Source organism: Propithecus coquereli, unplaced genomic scaffold (assembly GCF_000956105.1).
Source record: "Propithecus coquereli isolate 6110/MARCELLA unplaced genomic scaffold, Pcoq_1.0 Scaffold184, whole genome shotgun sequence".
Lineage (NCBI taxonomy): Eukaryota > Metazoa > Chordata > Mammalia > Primates > Indriidae > Propithecus > Propithecus coquereli.
In genome coordinates, this window is record NW_012143190.1 from 477,815 (window position 1) to 498,871 (window position 21,057).

At 37.5% G+C, this 21,057-nt stretch overlaps 1 protein-coding gene across 1 annotated transcript in view; it reads left to right on the forward strand.

Moving 5' to 3' along the window:
- Positions 1-21,057, forward strand: part of ASB7 (ankyrin repeat and SOCS box containing 7) — a 40,542-nt gene that overhangs the window by 17,859 nt on the left and 1,626 nt on the right. Inside the window, exon 5 of the mRNA XM_012642719.1 lies at positions 7,302-7,907. Within this exon, the coding sequence (XP_012498173.1) occupies positions 7,302-7,907 (606 nt within the window). The remainder of the gene's footprint in view (positions 1-7,301; positions 7,908-21,057) is intronic.

Sequence of the window (21,057 nt, forward strand, 5' to 3'; positions counted from 1 at the left end):
TCCCTTTTTGCTAATATGATCTTATATCTAGGAAAACCTAAAGACTCCACCAAAAAACTCTTACATCTGTTAAATGAATTCAGTAAAATTGCAGGATACAAAATCAACATGCAAAAATCAGCATTTCTATATACTAGTAATGAACTAACTGAGATAGAAATCAAGAAGGCAATCCCATTTACAACACCTACCAAAAAATACCTTGGCATAAATTTAACCAAGGAGGTGAAAGAGTTTTACAAGGAAAATTACAAAGCACTGATGAAAGAAATTGAAGAGGACACAAATGGAAAGACATCCATGCTCATGAATTGGAAGCAGTAATATTGTTAAAATGGCCATAATGCCCAAAGCAGTCTGCAGATTCAGTGCAATCCCTATTGAAATACCAACTTCATTTTTCACCAAATTAGAAAAAAGTATTTTGTTATGGAACCAAAAAAGAGCTGAATAGCCAAAGCAATCCAGAGTAAAAAGGACAAAGGTGGAGACATCACATTACCTGGCTTGAAAATATATTACAAGGTTATGGTAACCCAAACAGCATGGTATTGATATAAAAATAGGCACAAAGATCAATGGAACAGACTAGGGAATACAGAAGTAAATCTACATATTTACAGTCACCTAATTTTCAACAAAGGCATTAAGAACATATACTGGGGGAATGATAGTCTCTTCAATATTTAGTAAGGGAATTGGTGAGTATGTAGTGCTGGGAAAATTGGATATCCATGTGCATAAGAATGAAACTGGACCCCTACCTCTTAAAATGTACAAAAATCAGCTCAAGATGGATTAAAGACTTAAACATAAGACCTGAAACTGTAAAACTACTTGAAGGAAAGATAGGAAAAACACTTCAGAACATTGGTTTAGGCAAAGATTTATGGCTAAGACATCACAAGCACAGGCAACATAAACAACTATAGACAGACGTGGGACTATATTAAACTGAAAAGCTTCTACAAAGCAAAGGATAAAATCAACAGAATGAAGAGACAACCTGTTGAATGGGAGAAAATATTTGCAAACTATTTATCCAACGGAAACATTATAATAGACATCGTAATATCCAGACTATATAAGGAACTCAAAACATCTCAGTGATTAAAAAAAAGTCCCATTAAAAAGTGGGCAAAGGACATGAATAGACATTTCTCAAAGGAAGACATACAGATGGCCAGCAGGTATATAAAAAAATGCTCAACATCACTAATCCTCAGGAAAGTGCAAATCAAACCACAATGAGGTATCATCTTACCCCAGTTAGAATGGCTATTATTAAAAAGACAAAAAATAACAGATGCTGGCGAGGATATGGAGGAAAGGGAACTCTTACAAACTGTTGGTGGGAATGTAAATTAGTACAACCGGTGTGGAAAACAGTATGGAGATTTCTCAAAAAACTAAAAATAGAACAACCATAACTACCATATGATCTAGCAATCCCACTAGTGGGTGTTTATCCAAAGGAAAAGAAATCAATTTATCAAAGAGATACCTGCACCCCCATGTTCATTGCAGTACTATTCACAATAGCAAAGATTTGGAATCAGCCTAAGTGTCCATCAGTGGATGAATGGATAAAGAAAATGTGGTGTGTGTGTATACACACACATACACACACACACACACACACACGACAGAATACTATTCAGCCATGAAAAAGAATGAAATCATGTCATTTGCAGCAACATGGAATTGGATGTCATTATGTTAGGTGAAATAACCCAGGCACAGAAAGACAAATGCCACGTGTTCTTACATGTGAGAGCCTAAAAAGTTGATCTCATGGAGGTAGAGAATAGAATAATAGATACCAGAGGCTGGGAAGGGTGTGTTGGGGGAAATGAAGAGAGGTTAGTTAATGGGTACAAACATATGGTTAGATAGAATAAAAAAGTTCTAATGTTCAATAAAGAGTAGGGTAACTACAGTTAGCAACAATGTAGTACATATTTCAAAGTAGTTAGAATTTGAAATGTTCCCAATGTATAGAAATGGTATATGCAAGGTGATGATGGATACCTCAGATACCCTGATTCAATCATTACACATTCTGTGCATGTGACAAATACTTGTATGCACCCTATAAATATGTAAAATATTGTGTATCAGCAAAAAAAAATTTTTTTAATGGTGAAAAGAATGTCACTACTGATCCTATCAACATCAAAAAGATTAAGGAATATAATATGCATCTTTGTGCCATTTAGGAGAAATACACAGATTTCTTGAAAGATGCACATTGCTAAACCTGACCCACGAAAAACATAGAATAATTTAATAGCCCTATGCCAATTTAAGAAATTTAGTTCATAACTAAAACTTTTCACTAAGAAAACTTTAGGCCCTGCCAGTTTCTCTGTTGAATTATTTCAAATATTAAAAGAATAAATAATAATCTTACACAAACTTTTTGATAAAGCAAAGGAGGGAACACTCCCAAGCTTACTGTATGAGGCTTACATTGCCCAGGTATAAAACCAAACAAAGACATTGCAAGAAAACTAAATAGACCAATATCTTTTTTGCCCCCTCATCTGCATAGTCTACCCATAGTCCAGCATCTTTCGTGATAATAGATACAGAGATTCTTAACAAAACACTAGCAGATCCAATCTATCAGTATATAAAAAAGGATGTCGTGTTATGCCCAAGTAATATTTATCCCAGGAATGCAAGTTTTATTTGACATCTAAAAATTTATAGGATAAGTAAGTTACCATATTAATAGAATAAAATATAAATACCAAGTGACCATTTCAATAGATGTAGAAAATGCATGTGACAATTAAATACCCATTCATGATAAAGACTGAGCAAACGAGAATCAGAAGGTGATTTCTAAAACCTGATTAAAGGCATCTATGAAAATTGCAGCTTACATTATACTCAATGGTGAACTACTGAATGCTTTCTCTTAAGATCAGGAACCAAGGCAAGGGTATATACTTTTACCACTTTATTCAATATTCTGCTGTAGGTTCTAACCATTGAAATAAAGGAAGACCAATAATTAAAAGTCATGAATTTGAAAGGAAGAAGTAAAACTGTCTTTATTTGAAGAGAACATAATTGTGCATGAGGAAAATTGTAAGAAATCTACAAAAATGATACATAGGTCAATGTACAAAAATCAATTTTATTTCTCTTTACCAGCAATTAACATTTGGAAAATGAAATTTTAACTCATTATCATAGCAACAAAATTTAAAATGCTTAGGAATAAATTTAATGAGAGGTGTGTATCACCTATACACTGAAAATGACAAAACATTGCTGAGGGGAATTAAAGAAGACCTAAGTAAGTGGAGAAACATTCCATGTTCATAGTTTGGAGGAATTAATATTGTTTAGGTCATTTTGGGGGAGATTGCCATCTTCAGAGTCAGTGGAGTTCCAATCAAAATTCTGGCAGTCTTGTTTGAAGAAATTGACAAGCTAATTCTAAAATTTATTAGCCAAAATAATTTTAAAGAAGGCTGGAAAACTTACACTATCTACTATCAAAACTTACTATAAAGCTACAATAGTCAAGACAGTCTGAGATTGGTGTACAGTGATTCTTTTAGATCAATGGAACAAAATAGACTTGAGGAATACACCTGGACTTTTGTAGTAAATAGATTTTCAGCAATAGTGCCAGGGTAAATCATTGGGAAAAGATAGTCTTTTTAATAAAATTTGGTGGAACAAATAGATATCTGTTATAAGATATGGAAAATAATGAGCCTCAATCTTACCTTACACCATATACAAAAATTAACTAGCAGCGGATCATTGACCTAAACTTGCGTTAAAAGTGCAAAATTTCCAGAAGAAAACAGAAAATCTTTGTGACATTGTGTTGGGCAAAGATTTCTTAAAATAGTACACAAAAACCACAAACTGTAAACAAAAAAACGTAACGGACTTCATGAAAATTAAAAATTTGCTCTTCAAAATACAGTATAGAAAATGAAAAGGCAAACAACAAACTAGGAGAAAATATTTATCAAACATCTGACAAAGGGCTCGAATCCAGAATATATAAAGAATTCTGAAAACTCATTAATGAGGAGACAACCAATGGGAATGGGTAAAGGACGTAAACAGACTATTTACAAAAGGAAGTATATGAATATGTCCAATATCACTAGTTATTAGGGAAATGTAAATTAAAAGCACAATAAGCCACTATTTTACCCTCTCTAGAATGGGTAAAATTAAAATTACTAATGATGCCAAGATGTAGAACAACTAGAACTCTGATGCATGGCTGGTGAGAATGTAAAATAGTACAGCCACTTAGAAACTAATAATTTGACAGTTTCTTATAAAATTTAATGTGTATATAACATATGACCCTGCAATTCTCTCCTGGTATTAAAACCAAGTAAAATGAAAACATATATCCCCGCACACTTGTATATGGATGTTCATAGTAACGTTACTCACATAGCCTCAAATTCAAAATAACTCAAATGTCCATCTGCTCATGAATGGATAAGAAATTATATATCTATATTATGGAATACTATTCAGCAATACAAAGGAATGAACTGTGGCTATACACAACATGCAAGTATTTCAAAAGCATCATGCTTTTGTGAAACAATTAAAACACAAAAGTCTATAAATGATTTCATTTATATGAATTTCCAGAAAAGGCAAAATTTTATTTTGTTAACCAGTGATTTGCTAGGGCCATAGTCTTGGCAGGGAATTGACTGTAAAGAAGGATGAAGGAACTTTTTGAGATGATGGAAATGTTCTGTATTTTACCATGGTGGTGGGTTATATGATTGTATTCAGTTATCAAGACTCATCAATGTGCACACTTAAAATGAGTGAATTTTATTTTTACCTCAATAAACCTGTTAGAAAAAAAAGAAACTATATTCGTAGGGAATGTTTCTTTTATTCATATATATTTCAAGTTTTTTTAGTAAATTTAGAGTTTGTTGAAATTATACTATACCTTGTTTAAAATAAGTCCCACCTGGGGGTAAAATGTTTGCTAAGTGGACAAAGTAATAAGTTTGGTGGAGTTGCTATTTTAGACGAAGTGTCGAGGGGAGGCTTTTTTGATGAAAGGACATTTGAGCATACAGATGAAGTGAGTTCTGTTCAAAGAAATTTTCTTTGCATGTGCCTTGCATATTTCTTACTGAATTTTTATCTAGACATTTTGTGGTTTCTGTTAGTATTACAAATTAAATCTTTTTCTTGTCTTATTGCATTGGCTAATAATAATCCTTAAATTAAATTTTGTTTGTATTTTCCTTATAATCCATTTTCTTATTTCCTTGAGGATAAATTTTATGCATTGTTATCCTGCAGCTCTTCATTCTATACTATGTACTCATTTAATTCATTTGGATGACTTTTACTGAGACTAAGCAGGTCATTGTGTGTTAATCTCTGTTTTTCCTTGGTTCAGTATAGCACCAAAATGTAAATAGAACCTAAAAAAGACCTAAAGTGGAGACCAAGGATGCAAGTACAATTTCATGTAACATAATTGTAATTTTGCCATTAACTAGACCGAGTATAGGATGCAAATAAGGATGTTGGCTGGCACCTTTAAAGGCACCCTTGGTGGATGAAAGGAGGGAGAAGTGAAAGAAGGTATTCTTAAATTTCACTCACAGATTAAGAGGGAATGTCTGCAAATAGTGATTAGCCAGGTATAGATTAGAAATGACCTTTGGCAAGATTTATTGTTTCATTTGAATAGGAGGAGATCTTATAGATTTCATGCCTGTATTCACTTAGTCAACTTTCAGTAAGAGATGTATCTAAAACAGATTGGAGTGACTTTGAAGGCTCAGCAGCATCTGTCAAAATGGAAACATTAGTAGCTCATGTTCATGCCTTACCAGTAGATGGCAGCAAAATGCTTTATTAAAATGTTCTTGCCTTGCTTTTTTAAGTCACATAGTAAATAGATACTGTATATTTTCTTTTAGTTAACACCAAGAGAGGTATGATACCCTCGTTTCCTCTAAATAGATAAAAATAATACTACCATTGTGTACTGTCACTTTATATTAAATATTTTTAGAAATCCAAATGATATAGCTTACCTTAAAAAAAGTAACTTTTGTGGGTTTTGTTAGCAACTCATTCTTAACAGAAATATTCACTCTCCACACTGTTACTATTTTACATATAGTTTTCTGCCTCCTGGATTTTTCTGAGAGAACATCATTGTATGTTCTAGATCTAAATAACATTTTGGTAAACAATACATGAGTGTTTACTCACGTACTTCAGGAGTGTATGTGTATGTGTGTGAAAAACATTAGTGAGTTTTTCTCCTTCATTAACAAACCAAAAATTAAGGGCAACTTTTATAAGAACACATTTTAATCTTAGGTAGTTAAGGCTGATCAATTTATCTTCTTCATTGAACTGCCGGCCTTCAGGAGATGGTCTGCCTATGCAGTTCTTGTCCCTGTTCTGCCCATTGCTCAGGGATACCACTGGGGTGAGAGCTGCAAAGAACTGACCTTTGGCTTAACGAAAGAGCTGAGGCCAGTGACAAAAGTCTGTGACTTGAGTGGTCACATAGCAGATAAATTATAGTTGTTTTTTCTTCCCCAGAAATCAGTCAATTTAGGAGAGGTTTTTGGAACTGTTTTAGAAAATAATATTTATACAGTGCTGAGGTTTCTCCCAATTTTTCACATAATGTGTTGCTTAATTCTTATAAACTCCAAAGTTCATGTAAAACTAAGAATTCAGAATAGACTTTTATCTTATGAAAATACACTTTATCAAGATCACTTCACAGATATCTTACATGCTTTGGAATTTGCACAGACCACAGAAAAACTTTTTTTTAACCTAATACACCCTAAAACAACAGAGTCTGCCAGACCATAGTACATCCGTAATTTAGAACAGCAGATGTTGCTACACATGCTTCTCCTTAAGACTAAGAAGCAGCATAAGAGAAAATAAAACAAAAAGTTCAAAACAGAAAAGAAACATGCAACAATACAGAGAAGAGGGAGTTGAGTAGCCAAAGGCAGTTGGTTAAATTAGCAAAGAGGGGGATGTGGTGGTCTGAACTCCATGTTTCTTGTCTGTCTCCTTCTCTTAACTCAGACTTGATAACTTTCTACTAAATTGGTTTCCTGTTAAAACTAGACTTGAATTAAACTGAAGAAAAAAGTACTTCATGTTCATCATAATATTTGATTGCTTCACATTTTATATGCGAATTGGCTAAAATGTCCTGTGCCGTGGTAGTGTTTGTTGTTTTGTCTTAGAGTCTGCTAATATTTTCATTTTGGTTTTAACTCTAGCTGATCCCACAGTTAAGGACTTAATCGGAGGCTTCACGGCTCTTCATTACGCAGCCATGCATGGCCGGGCCCGGATTGCACGCTTGATGTTAGAATCTGAATACAGGAGCGACATCATTAATGCAAAAAGCAATGATGGCTGGACTCCCCTCCATGTGGCTGCCCACTATGGTAGGGACTCATTTGTCCGACTTCTACTGGAGTTCAAGGCTGAGGTCGACCCACTCAGTGATAAAGGTACAACGCCGCTTCAGCTCGCCATTATCCGAGAGAGGTCAAGCTGTGTCAAAATCCTCCTGGACCACAACGCCAACATCGACATTCAGAATGGCTTCCTGTTGCGATATGCTGTGATCAAAAGCAATCACTCTTATTGCCGCATGTTCCTTCAGAGAGGGGCAGACACAAACTTGGGCCGCTTAGAAGATGGACAGACTCCTTTACACTTGTCTGCCCTTAGGGATGATGTGCTTTGTGCACGGATGTTATATAATTATGGAGCGGACACGAACACAAGGAACTATGAAGGACAGACCCCACTGGCTGTTTCAATAAGTATTTCTGGAAGTAGTCGACCGTGTTTGGATTTCTTACAAGAAGTCACAAGTATGTAATATAATTATTACTATTATTGCATCTTTTTTTAAAGTGTGCATATTATGAGGAGCTTGTGATATTTTTATAACTTAAGATGTCTAGACATTAATCATTTTATTAGGCCTGCTTGGTAAGTGATGCCTCATTTATCTGAAATTTTTTTAAAAAGTTCTACTATATCACAAGATTTCATAAAAATTCAATTGTGTTACTAAAAGTAATGGGATAGACAGTAAGGGTGAGAGAAGAAATGGAGAAAAGGACAGAGAGAAGAGAATTTTTAGAATGAACAAAGATCTATGTTAAAACAAGACAAGTCCTACTCGTCATAAGGGTAGTCTTTCCATGCTTCCGTGGACTTCAGCTTGAGGATTTAGAAGGAAAAATTTTGCATTTTAGATTCCTTAGCTATGAAAATGTCGTAAAATTTGAGCTTTATTGCTAAATTGTTCACTTTTTAATTGCAGCTTTTCTGCTTCACATTATCCCACATGAAATGGAACAGTGGTACTAGTAATAGGGGCTCAGGATGCTAGAAATTGTTGTAAGAAAATATTTGCTACTAGCAGTGGGAAACTTGGCACCACTGTCCCTGGGCCACATGGCTTCCGTTGTATTTGACCTGTTTTTGTGTGGGTGCTTTTTTTCAAAGCCTGGAAGTGTATGACCCACTTTGTGTAGTAGCACACGTGTCTGAGCTGTTCTTCTGACAGAGGTATTAGTTTGCATGGACTTAGCCACCCTCTCTTGTCAAGCTTCCTTGTGACCCGTTGAACGCATGTCCCGAGTTTAATGTCCAACACAAAGGTACAGTCTGTGAGCAAAATTGATTTTGCTTTCTGCTGCACTTTTTAATGAATTCCTTTTTCCTCGCTGATTTTAAACTTTCAGTCATTATTATAGTAATAGGAGAAGACATATTAACATTCTGGGTACCAGGTACTGGGGGGCAAGGGGTTTACTTGACCTGCTTATACATAATCCACTCTACCCTTTGGAACTGAACTTTGGCATAAAAATTTGCTTTATAAAGAAATGTAATGAATTTTGTGTATTCATAATGGGGGAAAAGATGAAATTATTACCACTAAATGTATTCAGACTAAAGGGTAAAAAGAAATCATGTTAAGAGTCTAACTCAGTGTTGGCCCCTAGAACTTTCTGTGATGGTGGAAATGGTCTCTCTCTGTGTTGTCCAGTATGGTGGCGACTAGTCCCATGTGGCTGTTGAGCACTTGTTATGTGGCTGGTGTCACTGAGAAACTGAATTTTTAATTTTATTTAATTATAATTTAAATGTAAATGGCTACAAGTGCCTAGTGGCTCCCGTGTTGATCAGCACAGATCTGCCTGGCTTGGGAGAGGTGTTTTGGGCTGACCGGTAGGTATTCCCACCAAAGACAGGAGATGCCGTGTATGTGGGACTGCAGCTGCTGGTTGCCTCGTATCTTTATGTTGTTGTTCTTGTAGCTTCTGCACTAGAGACTGTTGGTTAAATAGTGTGGCTGCCCTCAGAAAGGCATGTTACTTACTCAAATGAATGCCTCAGCCCCTTTTGTTAAATATTTTGCTCAGTGGTTAATGACTAGAGCTAGACTGCAAGAGTTTGAGTCCTAACTCCACCATGTGTTAGCAATGGCCTTGGGCAGGTTGCCTAACCTCTGTGTGCCTCAGTGTCCTCATCTTCAAATTAGGATAATGATAGCTTATAGGCTTGCTGTGAAGATTAAATGAATGAATATTTATAATGCACTTAGGACAGTGCCCAGTACATTTTAAGTGGTCCAGTACATTTTAAGTGCTATGTAAGTGTTTTTCAAAATAAAATATGCAATTAATAAAGTGAGGGTGGATGAGCACTGAGGACTGGCTTGGTACCAATAGAGTGAATCCCGTAGATTCGTATTCTACCCAAGGCTCCTATTTTCCACCCGATAGACTGCTGTGGACAGTCTGCACACAGAGGCATGCAGCCAGGTGGCTGGGAGGAGCTGCGGGGCAGCACAAGCACGTGGACAGTGTTCCTGTGTCCCCAAACCCTGAGAGCTGCCCAGTTCCTCTACAGCAGTGCTGTGGACAGCAAGTATGTTGAGTTAAAGAAAGACTCACATGTACCTTAAGATTAGGGGCAGATAGAATCATCAATAGGAACTACTGTCTCTGTTTGTGCTTGAGTTCTCCACTGCCCAGGGAGCAGAACCATGCGCCTAGTAGGTCCTCAGCAAGCTCTGGTTGGTGGCTGACTGCGTATGCCTAGGGCTGGGGAGTGAGGAAACTTGGAGTGCTTTCCAACGTGCAGGTCCCTCTGTGTTCTTAAGACTGCAGTTCTCATTTGATTTCAGGTGCCTCAGCATAATTCATTATTTCTTGACTCTCCATTGGTGTTTCTGAATGCCAATGGCAAATTTGCTGTCACTGCTTTACCTGTGCATTCTTTAGCTCTAATAGGTTTTCTTTTCGTAGTGAATGGCATGGGCTAGAAGGAGCTCCTGGAGCTGATGCTCTTTGGCGCCCTCAACTGAGCTGTGTCGGGAAAGCCAGCTTGAAAGAAGGTGGGCAGTCAGGGAGCACCGGGTCAAGTCTGCAAGCTCACCACAGCTCCAGCTACCAAGCTGTTCCCTTATAACCTGACAACTCAGACTCCTGAGGTGTAGGGACAGCAGAGGTGTCACTTGGTGGTCCTTATTCAGGGCCATCTTACTATTCATTGCACCCTTTTGATAAGAAGCAGATTATTTAAATTGGAAGAGATGAAAAAAAAATCATAGTCCTGGAATTTAAAACCTACTCTGGCTTTTTGGAAAAATTGCCATAAACACTCTGATATATACTGCATAAAAACAGCAGGTCAGTGGCCTAGTAATGAGGTAGTGTCTGCTAATGCCGCGTTGCTAACGCGTGGCGGGAGAAGCCCGGAAGAGCTGCCGTTACTATGCACGACAGTCAGTCTGAGCCGTCCGAGTTTCACACTTCAGAAACCTCCACCTTCTAGGAAGGCTGACGCTCTGCGTGGCCTCCTCCAGACAGCCAGGAAAGTGAAGGAGCAGCGTCTTTGTGCCCAGGAACAATAAACACCGCTAAGAAGAGCCACCGAGCCTACCGGAGTAATGAGCATCACCTGTCACTTTTGGGATTTTTTAGGGTTTTTTTTTTTTACTTGGAACCCCCCCCCCAAAAAAAAAGAAAGAATGGAACAAATAAACTAACGAGACAACAGGAGAGCAGCGAAGGTGTGACTGATGGCAAGTAGAAGTGGTAGTGAGGACAGACAGCTGTGGACATTCTGACGACAGTCCACTGGGGTCTAAGGCTGTCAGGGTCAGGAGGTGAGTAGGCACTGGTGCCACGGTGGGACTGGGGTGAGGCAAGCGATGTGACGGGCACACAACTCAAGATGTCCCTTATTCGCAGGGTCACACGAGTGCACACGGTAAAGTGGAATAATTTGTACGTAGCGTTTATACAGACACCGTTAAGGGAGCTAAGAGGGTCCTAGAGGCTCTGGCATGTGGGAATTGGTTAGAATTCTCTTGCCAAAAGTAAAAGAGAAGGTTGTGGGGATGTTTGCCCAGTTCAAAAGAGAAACTTAACATTTATGCACAAGAAAAGGGCAGCACAAGAAAATGTTGTTAAAGAGCTGCAGTACCATAACTTTGCAAAAAGACTATTTCCTAAGTTAAGCTTAACCTGAGGATATGGTTAAATAATAACAGAACCCACCCTAAGGAATCTGATTATAATTTAGTAATTTTTTTTTTCCCTTATCTTCCTGCCCACAGTGTAAACTCCTCTAGTCAGTGTATGGACCAAGGACTTACCCAAAATATGTAGTCTTTTAGGAAAGAAAGAGAGAAATTCCATGAGAAAGTTGAGTCTCAGGCAATGACTAGCAAAAACATTTAATCTTAAATATTTTTAAAAAGTGAGATTTTAATGATATGCATGCCTGGAATTTTGTTCAAAGAGAAGTAGTAGAGAACCTAACAGTTTGGGGGCAAAACCCACCTTGGAATGCTCAAGCATGAATTATAGACTGTTCTTCACCCAGCCACTTCAGCAGATGAAAGGGAAGGATTAAAAAGAAAAGAGCTGGTGCCTGCAGTTCCTTGTGCAAATGGTATGGAAATTGGAGGAAAGGTTTTGATAACACAGACCAATAAGAGCTGAGGTAGCAGTAAATGAGTGGCTCCTTCCTAGAGAATGCCACTTGAAAGGAGGTGGGGTCTATATTTGATTGGCTAGATTATTTACAGAAGAGATGCCATGTTGTGCTGCCTGCCTAGGAAATACAATTGTAAGGCTTTACCCTTTATGTAAAAGAGGGAAATGTTCAAAAGGCAAAGTGGAGTCGAAGATTTGCAGCAGCAGACAAGGTCCAAAGCTGTTGGAGGGGCCAGCTTGTCACCCCTTTTTCCCTTTGCCAGGGATGTCCACATCTGTACTGTGTTTGGGAATTCCACCTCTGTAGAGCTGCTGTTTCATTAAGTTATTAGGCAAGATTTTACTGTTACCATCTAATATTTTTATTAGTTTTAAATTCATAATCATGGTTATTTAAAATTCCCTGGCTGGTAATTCCAACATCTGTGTCACATGGAAGTCTGGTTCTGATGCTTGCTTTGTCTCTTCAGACTATGTTCCTATCATGCCTTTTAGCATGCCTTGTAATTTTTTATTGATGCTATTAATAGACATGCTGTATAGAGTACTAGGAACTAAGGTAAATATGCCTTTAATGTGAGGTTTTTGTTAATCTGGCTATGAGTTGAGCCCTGTTGTAGCTGTAGGTGCCAGAGGGTTCAAATCCCTCCACCGTCCTTGTTTTCATGCGCTGCGTTGGCTTTGGGCTTCCCTAAGTACTCCTCGTCAGGGAGTGCATCTGGCAGCTCTCTCAGCTTTAATTCACTATTCTGCACTGGAGCCCTGTGGGTGTAGTTGTAAGTGTGGGGGAGAGCTCGTGGTCTGTAACTTCATGATTAAATCTCAGTCCTTCAGTGGGCCTGTGTCCCTGGGCTGTGACCTTCACAAGTACTGCATCTTGTGTAGCTTTTCCAACCCCTTAGGTGAGGCAGGAAGACTAGAGGGAGCTGGAGCCTGTGGAATGCTCCTCCCCCATGGCTCTGAGATAAGGTCCTGATAAAGTCTTTCCCCTGGGAGCAGGCCTTTGTTATGGAGAAGGTTCTGAGTGTATTTCACAGTGCTTACTCTTACTTTCCCCCTGCCAGAGTCCATGAGGGGGTCTTTGTTGGGTCTTCACTTTGAGGACCTGGTGGGGTTCCTGAAAGTACAGGTCACAGCTTCCTGAGACTATGGCTGTCACTCTCAGGCTGGTCCATACCCAGCCTCTGGCAATCTGTCAAAATTACTCTTTAGGTGTTCCTACCAGTTTGTGGCTCCAATAGCTTCTGCTCCACCTAAGCAGATCTCAGCTGGGACTCTCTGAATTTATTTCTCTCTCCAGATTTTCTGGTGGAGGTTTGCCCTGCAGCTTCTGATTACTGATGGCTCTAAGATAAGTTACTGATTTTGAGTTTGTTCAGGTTTTTCTTCTTATAAGGATGGCAGTGACAACTTCTAAGCTTTTTGCATGTTGGAACTGAAACTGGAAGCCTGTTAAGTTTTATCATTTTTTTGGTCAGGCATGGTGGCTCATGGCTGTAATCCTAGCACTCTGGGAGGCCAAGGTGGGAGGATCCCTTGAGCTTAGGAGTTTTAGACCAGCCTGTGCAAGAGTCTGTACTAAAAATAGAAAAAACTAGCCATGCCCGGTAGTACGTACCTGTAGTCCCAGCTACTCCCAGCCACTCAAGAGGCTGAGGCAGAAGGACCACTTGAGCCCAGGAGTTTGAGGTTGCGGTGAGCTGTGATGATGCCACTGCACTCTAGCCCGGGCAACAGAGTGAGACTCTGTCTCAAAAAAAAAAAAAAAAAAATTCACATTTTTACTTAAAATGTGAAAAACACATTCTGTCTGTGGTTCTTTGAGCTGATTAATGTTTTGCCCCCTGGGATCAGAGGCACATGTCTCCTGTATATTATCCCAAAGACTCTCAGCTATGGCTGTGCCTGTGTCAGGTCCTATTAAATTGACAGAATGATGTGGTGGAGAGAGTGGTTAACAGGCTTCTGACCCCGGGCCTGACTTGCCTTATGAACTTGGACAAGTTGCTTACCCCCTACCATAGATCTCCATTTCCTCCTCTGAAAAATGGGAAATTAGCCTATAGTCCTCAAAGTTGCTCCCTTTTAAAACTTCTTGCTAGTAACCACTCTTAAAGGCTCTGATTTCTTGCTGCTTGTGATTTTTTTTTTTTTTTAATTTTTTGATTCACGTAGAACAGTGTTTTTCACAGTGTGGACTCCTAGGGATCCTCAAAACCGTTCTAGGTGCCCATGAGGCCAAAACTAATTTCATGACAATATGAAGATGTTGTTTACCTTTTTCACTGTGTTGGCATTTGCACTGATGGTGTACAAGCAATGATAGGTAAAACTGCTGGCATGTGAGCATGAATCAAGGCAGTGGCCTCAACTGGGACTAGGAGTCATTGTATTTTTCACTGCCAGACACTCTCAGTAGAAAGTGTTCCAGTTCCATTTAAGATGTTTTTGATGAAGCAGTAAAATTAATTTTGTTAGATGCTATCCTTTTGAATTCTTTTAAAATATTCTATGGGTTGGAAATGGAAAGCATTCTTACTGTGTGTACCAAAGTTCAGTGACTGAATTGAGAAGAAGCAACTTCAGTTTGAGCAAAACCAGCGGCTGTTTTCATGGAACACCACTTTTACTGGAAACTGAGTAACAGCCGAACTGTAGCCATTTAGTCTTGAGTGTTTGTCGGACATTTTCTTGAAAATGAATAAAGTTCACTTGTCACTTATAAGGAAAACAACTGACAGTACTTATGGCCAGTCATAAAATTTGAGCTTTGAAAATGAGGATTTTGGAAAACTTATATTTGCTGCCATGAGATTCCTATTATCTATCTAAAGACTTCTGAGATCAGTGGAGATATTAACAAAAGTGATTTTTTGATATTATGTAATGGAGCAGGTCAACATCTGGAAGATCTGTATAGCCCAGTGAACCGTATTTTACAAATGACCAGTGCATAGTGTTACAAAATCACACATGAGTAAAAGATCTATTCAAAGTACAAGGTAGACCAATGGATTTTCATGTAAAAGTACAAAAAGTTCATCAATTTGGTTTTGGATTCCATATTGTAGCTAACCTTTAAGAAACCACTACTGGTCTAGTTTTGATGGAATATCAAAGAAGATCCACAAAAAAGCTATTAAAATACTCCTTCCTTGTCCTACTACATATCTGAGTGAGGCTGGATTTTCTTCAGGTACTGCGATCAAGACAGCATATTTCAACAGGTGAAATACAGAAGCACATCTCTAAATCCACTGTCTTCTGTGAAGCCACACATTAAAAGAGATTTGCAAAACTAGAAAATGGTTTTTCCACAAAATGTTTTTTGTTTTGGAAAACAGCTCTATCTTTTTTTTCATAAAAATTTATTTCAACAGATGAATTTTTTATTACTGTTATTTTTGACTCAATATTTTAAAAATTTCTCAATTTTCTAATTATGGTAAATATAGATAAATATAACTGACATAAACAAAAATTCTTTGAGGTCCTCAATTTTAAAGGTATAAGGAGGTCCTAAAACTAAAGCATTGAGACTTAATGATATGCAATTTCTACGTTCAGATTTTTAACAATATCCTGTTAGCCTAGCATTTTAGAATTTGATGAATCTCTAATGTATTTCTGTTTAAAGTTAAAATTTGTAGATAATATGAGATGTTTTAGATTATTGCTTGCCCTATGCTAGCATATTTACTTCCCAGGATCTGTGGAGATAAATGATTCCTGAAGTTTGTCTGTGAAGTGTAGCTCTACCAGATAGTGTGGGGTAAAATGGATTCATGATTCAAATCAGTTGGAGACTAGTTCCTTGGATCCTAGATCCCAGTTTCAGAGATTCATTGTGCACAGTAACATATCAAAGGTGCCAAGAAGCCCTTGAGTAAATAAAGCATTTAACTTTGTTTACTAGTATGAATTTACTTTCACAGAGCATCTTTTATTCCTACAGCAAGCTCTGTCTAGATTATTCTTAGGGCAGAGAATATGCTGGGTGGATTTGTGTTTAGTGGCCAGAGGAGTCTGAGCTGAGGCAGTAATCTGTGTTTCTAGTAGACACTGTTCAAAGACTGGAAGCAACCATCAGTATGTTTAGTGGTGTGTAACAGGTAGGACTGGGCTGTATTTTGATTTGTCTGTTTTAGGGAATTAAGTGGCTGATATCTGAAAGAAAAAGATTAAGTAGATGAGAATTGAGTTGTATAAACTGTTTTGCAGAAGACTTCATCTGTCAAGTACTTAAGTTAGTTGCTTTCTGGAACATCAATCACAGATGTTTAAAAATACTGTTTTTTAAGTATCGCAGTAATTTGAAATATTTTTTTGTTTAAATTTCAGCAATAGTCAAGTACTATCTTTTAGCTGCAAAAGTAAAACCTTAAAAACAAGATTTCAAACATAGGAAAAAACTTGAAAAAAATAAGGAGTAATAAAAATCATGACTCCTCTTTTTTAATTTTAAGAAAGTGAAATTTCGGCTCTGGCTCTCTCAGCTAAACCCAGTACAGCAGTAAGCACGCGAGCAGCTGATCACACAGAACACCTCTGCATCAAATGCCCTTACCTGCTGTGTTCCTGCCAAATGCTGCTGTAATTTTTTTGTAGGATGATTTATCCAAAACAGTATTAATGTAATATAAAAATAATTTGTGTAACATTTTAACTAAGGGTATTTTTAATTATTGATTTATATACGTATCATAATCTTATTAGGTTTTTTAAGTACCAATTATTAAAAAATCACTTTTAGAAATAAATAGTACACAATTTTAAGTGAAATTGCATCACGTGGTTTAGGTTCAATGATACAGAAAATATCTTATTCTGTACTTTTTTATAGTTTTGTATCACTTTCTATTTTTAATATAGGCATCTAGAGATTTCTTATCATTTGTTAGTCATATATGGTTTTGTTTGACTTAGTACAAATACGGAAAGTATAGTTCAAAGCTCATTTGCCTATGAAAAAAGTGTCATCAGGCTGGTATTGTATACATTTGGATTCTATCTAAGAGAATGCCATAATTTTTACTTTAAGGAGAACTGAAAGTGCCTTTGTCCTATAAAGTAAGATTTGTTTAACGTATTTCATACTGAGTCCCTGCGAAGGGAATTCAGAGGGAAGAGCAAAGGGATAAAATGTGTTTATGGTAGGATTTTAAAATGGGAGGCTGAGATAAAACAAAGAGGTATTGGGAGGCCATTCCAGATGTTGACCTAAGATGGAGAGGTTCTTGAAGGAACACAGTCTGTTGTAAAGCAATCTAAAAGAGGCAAATCTTTCCCTTTTTACATCTTTATACCTCCCCTCCATCTCCAATATCTACCAAAGAAAAACCTGGAACTTTGTTCTGCTTTCATTTTGTTCATTTGGTTATTTGAAAATGTTTTGCCTCTCTGTTTTCCTTTATGAATCCAGATATTTTTATCCAAATAAAGTTATGCTGTCATAAATGTAGTAATGGCTATGTCAGAGAGAGGTGATATAGAATGTTTAATTTTCTAAATAATGCCGTTGGCCCTGGTTTTGTAATTTATAGTGGATCAGAGCCTTCAAAAGCCGATTTCCTATTTTATACCAGCCCAATTATTACTAATGATGGGCTTCTTTACAGAATGGAAAGACTAATAGCCCTTTGAACTATTATGAAACTGCATTGTAGTTCATTAGCATGAATACCTGGTAGTTTTTTTTTGCATCACCTAAAGTGTTTATAATTCCTTAAATTATACTCTTTTGTGAGGTATTCCCCAGCTCTCTCCCTACAATCCCATGGACAAGAGATTTATTTATTTTATAGGGTAGTAATTAATTTTCTAAGATGCCTAGTAAATGATGTACACATTTGTGTTGACTTTTTTGTTTTCATTTCCTTTATTCTCTTTCTCTGCCTTCTCTTTCCTTGTCCCTGTAATCTTTGGGAAAGTGCATTGTTGAGTACATAGTAGGTGTTCAGTAAATACTTTTACATGATCTGTAACAAGAAATAAGTACTTCTCTTTCAGTCATACTCCTCTATTCCCAAATGCTATTCCTGAAAAAAATAGCTCTTCAGATAGTCTTAGAAATGACAGTATTTACAATGAGTAATCCTTATTTCTCCTTATTATTTAGCCCACTTTTCACTCAACAATGGGAGAAACAGTATAATGATACCCCTCACTTCATCACTGTACATCTTTTTATACAGTTAAAAGTCCTCACATCTCGGCCTGATCCAAGTCATGCAGTGATTTCCAGAATATGATTTCCATCAGTTTGCCCAGGACTGTTTCCAGTAATGGGTTACCAGTTGCTCCTTTACTGTTAAGCTGTCACATAGTTTTTTTACTGTGTTAAAACCAGGAAGATGGAGACTCCAACTCCATCTTCCAAAGAGGGGCCCTCTGCTTTTTTGGTAACCAAAAGTAAACATTATCCTTACAACTATTTTTAAAATTTATTTACCAAATACTATGTACTTGGCAGTATTCTAAGTACTTTACCAAAGTTAACTTTTTAAATTCTTGTAAAGTGTCTGAGGTGGGTGTCATTATCATAAGGAAAAAGGCAAGAGGCTGAGTAGCTGGCCTAAGATCACGCAGGTTGCAAATGGTGCCAGGAGCCAAACCTGGGCAGTCTGCCTCCAGAATTGATGCTTTTAACCACTGTAATATGTCTCTATTATTAAAGATAATTCTGCAGGCAGGACTTACTCATGGTCAAGAAATCTTTAAAAGGTCAGATTCTCCCCAAATTTTAAAGGACTGCCACAACACACCGTCTAGAGAGAAGAAAAATCAGTAGCAAATTGAGTAATCCATTCCAATATATTTAGACTTAGAATGTGCATTTTTCCCTGGGAAAGGCTCATACAGAGATAATAACTTGTGAGGATGGAAGTATTTCTTTTACTGCTTCCCTTGAATTAAAGTTGTTAGCTCATCTTTGCCTGCATGCATTTTATCATAGACAATGAGGAGACCCTGGTGACACTTTCAGTTTTCTACCTGAAGAATTTTCTTAACTAGATCATTACGACATTTCCTATTTTCCTTATTGCCATGGGTGACAGTGTTGCCAAACTTTGCGGGAGTACATACAAGGTTCCCCTTTCTTCCAGTTTCTAATAACTTTTTAAAAACTCGCCTTTCAGCCCTGACCAACAACCTTCTCAAAGCCTTTAGGCTTCCAGGTAACACTCACCTCAAAGCCCTTCTCACCACCTGGTCCCAGTGGCAAAGCCCTACTTCTCGGTCCCTGAATCTCGCTTGGTTATCTAATGCTACAAATTTAGTGGCTTAAAACAACAATAGTCAATTGTTTTGCTCCTCTGCTCCATGCAGTGTTTTCTGGAGTGGTTTGACTGGGGCTCCTCCACTTTGAAAATAGCTCGCTCAGATGGTGAGCGAGTCGATGCTGGCAGTTGGCTGGGAGCTCAGCCAGGACTGTCAGCCAGTGACCTCATTTCCTTTATAGAGGCTGCTGGGGCTTCTTCATGGCATGGTGGCAGTGTTCCAAGAGTGAATGTCCCAAGAGCCAGGCAAAAGCTGTATCACCTTTTCTGACTTAACCTTGGAAGTCATGTAGCAACACTTCCACCATAAGTTTCAAGGAGAGGGAACACAGACCTCATCTCTTAATGATAGGAGTATCCAGTCACATTGCAAAAAAAGAGCAGGAGGAATAGGAGATATTGTGGTCATTTTTGGAGAGTACAGTCTGCCATAAAACAAGACTGTATCAGATCTCCCATTGTAGAACCTTTTGTCTCAATTCCTTCTGTTTTACTTTAGCTAAGCTAATTCCAATAATTTAGTTTTGACCACTTTGTTGGATGATATGTTTTCATTTAAGTATGTATGTATGTATACATATATATATCAACTTTGTCCTCATTTGTTTTTTGCCTGACTACCTTGTTCTATTTATTAAAATTATACTTGAGAAAAACCTGTCATCTATTAGGAAAATCAGATTTCTTTAAAAAAACATCTAATTGATATTCTGGTTTGCATTTGTAGACCCAATACTGTAAGCATTTATTGAAAAGTAACAGTGATAATTTATTTTTCTTCCTAGAGGTAGCCCATGAATAGTGGGATAAAAAATAATTCAAAACAGGTTAGGAAATGATTTGCTGTTGACATGGGTATGTTTTGCAGTGAGTTGACTGTTTTATACTTTAAGGGCAAGCCTATTAAGGATTCATTTGTTCAACTAACATTTGTTGAGTACTGTGTCAGGCATTGGGTTTACACTGGCAAAGGGAGACAGATACGGTCCTGCCCTCATGGAACATGTCATAGAGTGAGGAAGATAGGAATTAATACATAATCAAATAAATGTAAAATCACAACCTTGGTAGACCTTATAAAGGAAAGGAGCCATGGGAATATCTGCTGGGTAGCCTGACCTAGTCTCCTCTGACGAAGTACTGTTTTAGCTGAGTTTTGAAAGATGGAGGAGACATAATCTTGCCAAGAAACACATGAGTGCGTATGTCATATCCTTGCACAGATACGTGTACAGACATCTGTAGACACACATACCCCCGTTTTACAGACATTTCTAAGAAAGCAGTCGCTGCTGCTGCAGTTCTGTTGAGAGACCACATAGTAAGTAACTCTCCTGGAAAGCACATGTTCATATGGCCTGACAGAATGGAAGTCTGAGTCTTAAGGGGCTTTTTTCATTTAAGAAGAATTACTTAATTTTGAATAATGGTAATCACTATAAACAAGTACAATTTATGTGAGGGATAAAGTACTAAGTATAACTGTGGCTTTCCAAGTATGGCCTGGGGAACCTTGGAGTCCCCAAGACCCCTTCAGGGTATCTTTGAGGTCAAAATGATTTTTATGATAATACTAAGACATCATTTGCCTTTTTCACCTTCCTTCTCTCATGAGTGTAAATGGAATTTTCCAGAGACTAGATGATGTGATTTGATCTCAGCAGATTAAATGCAGAAGCATATGTTAATATGAAAATTCAGCTGTCATCTATTAAGCC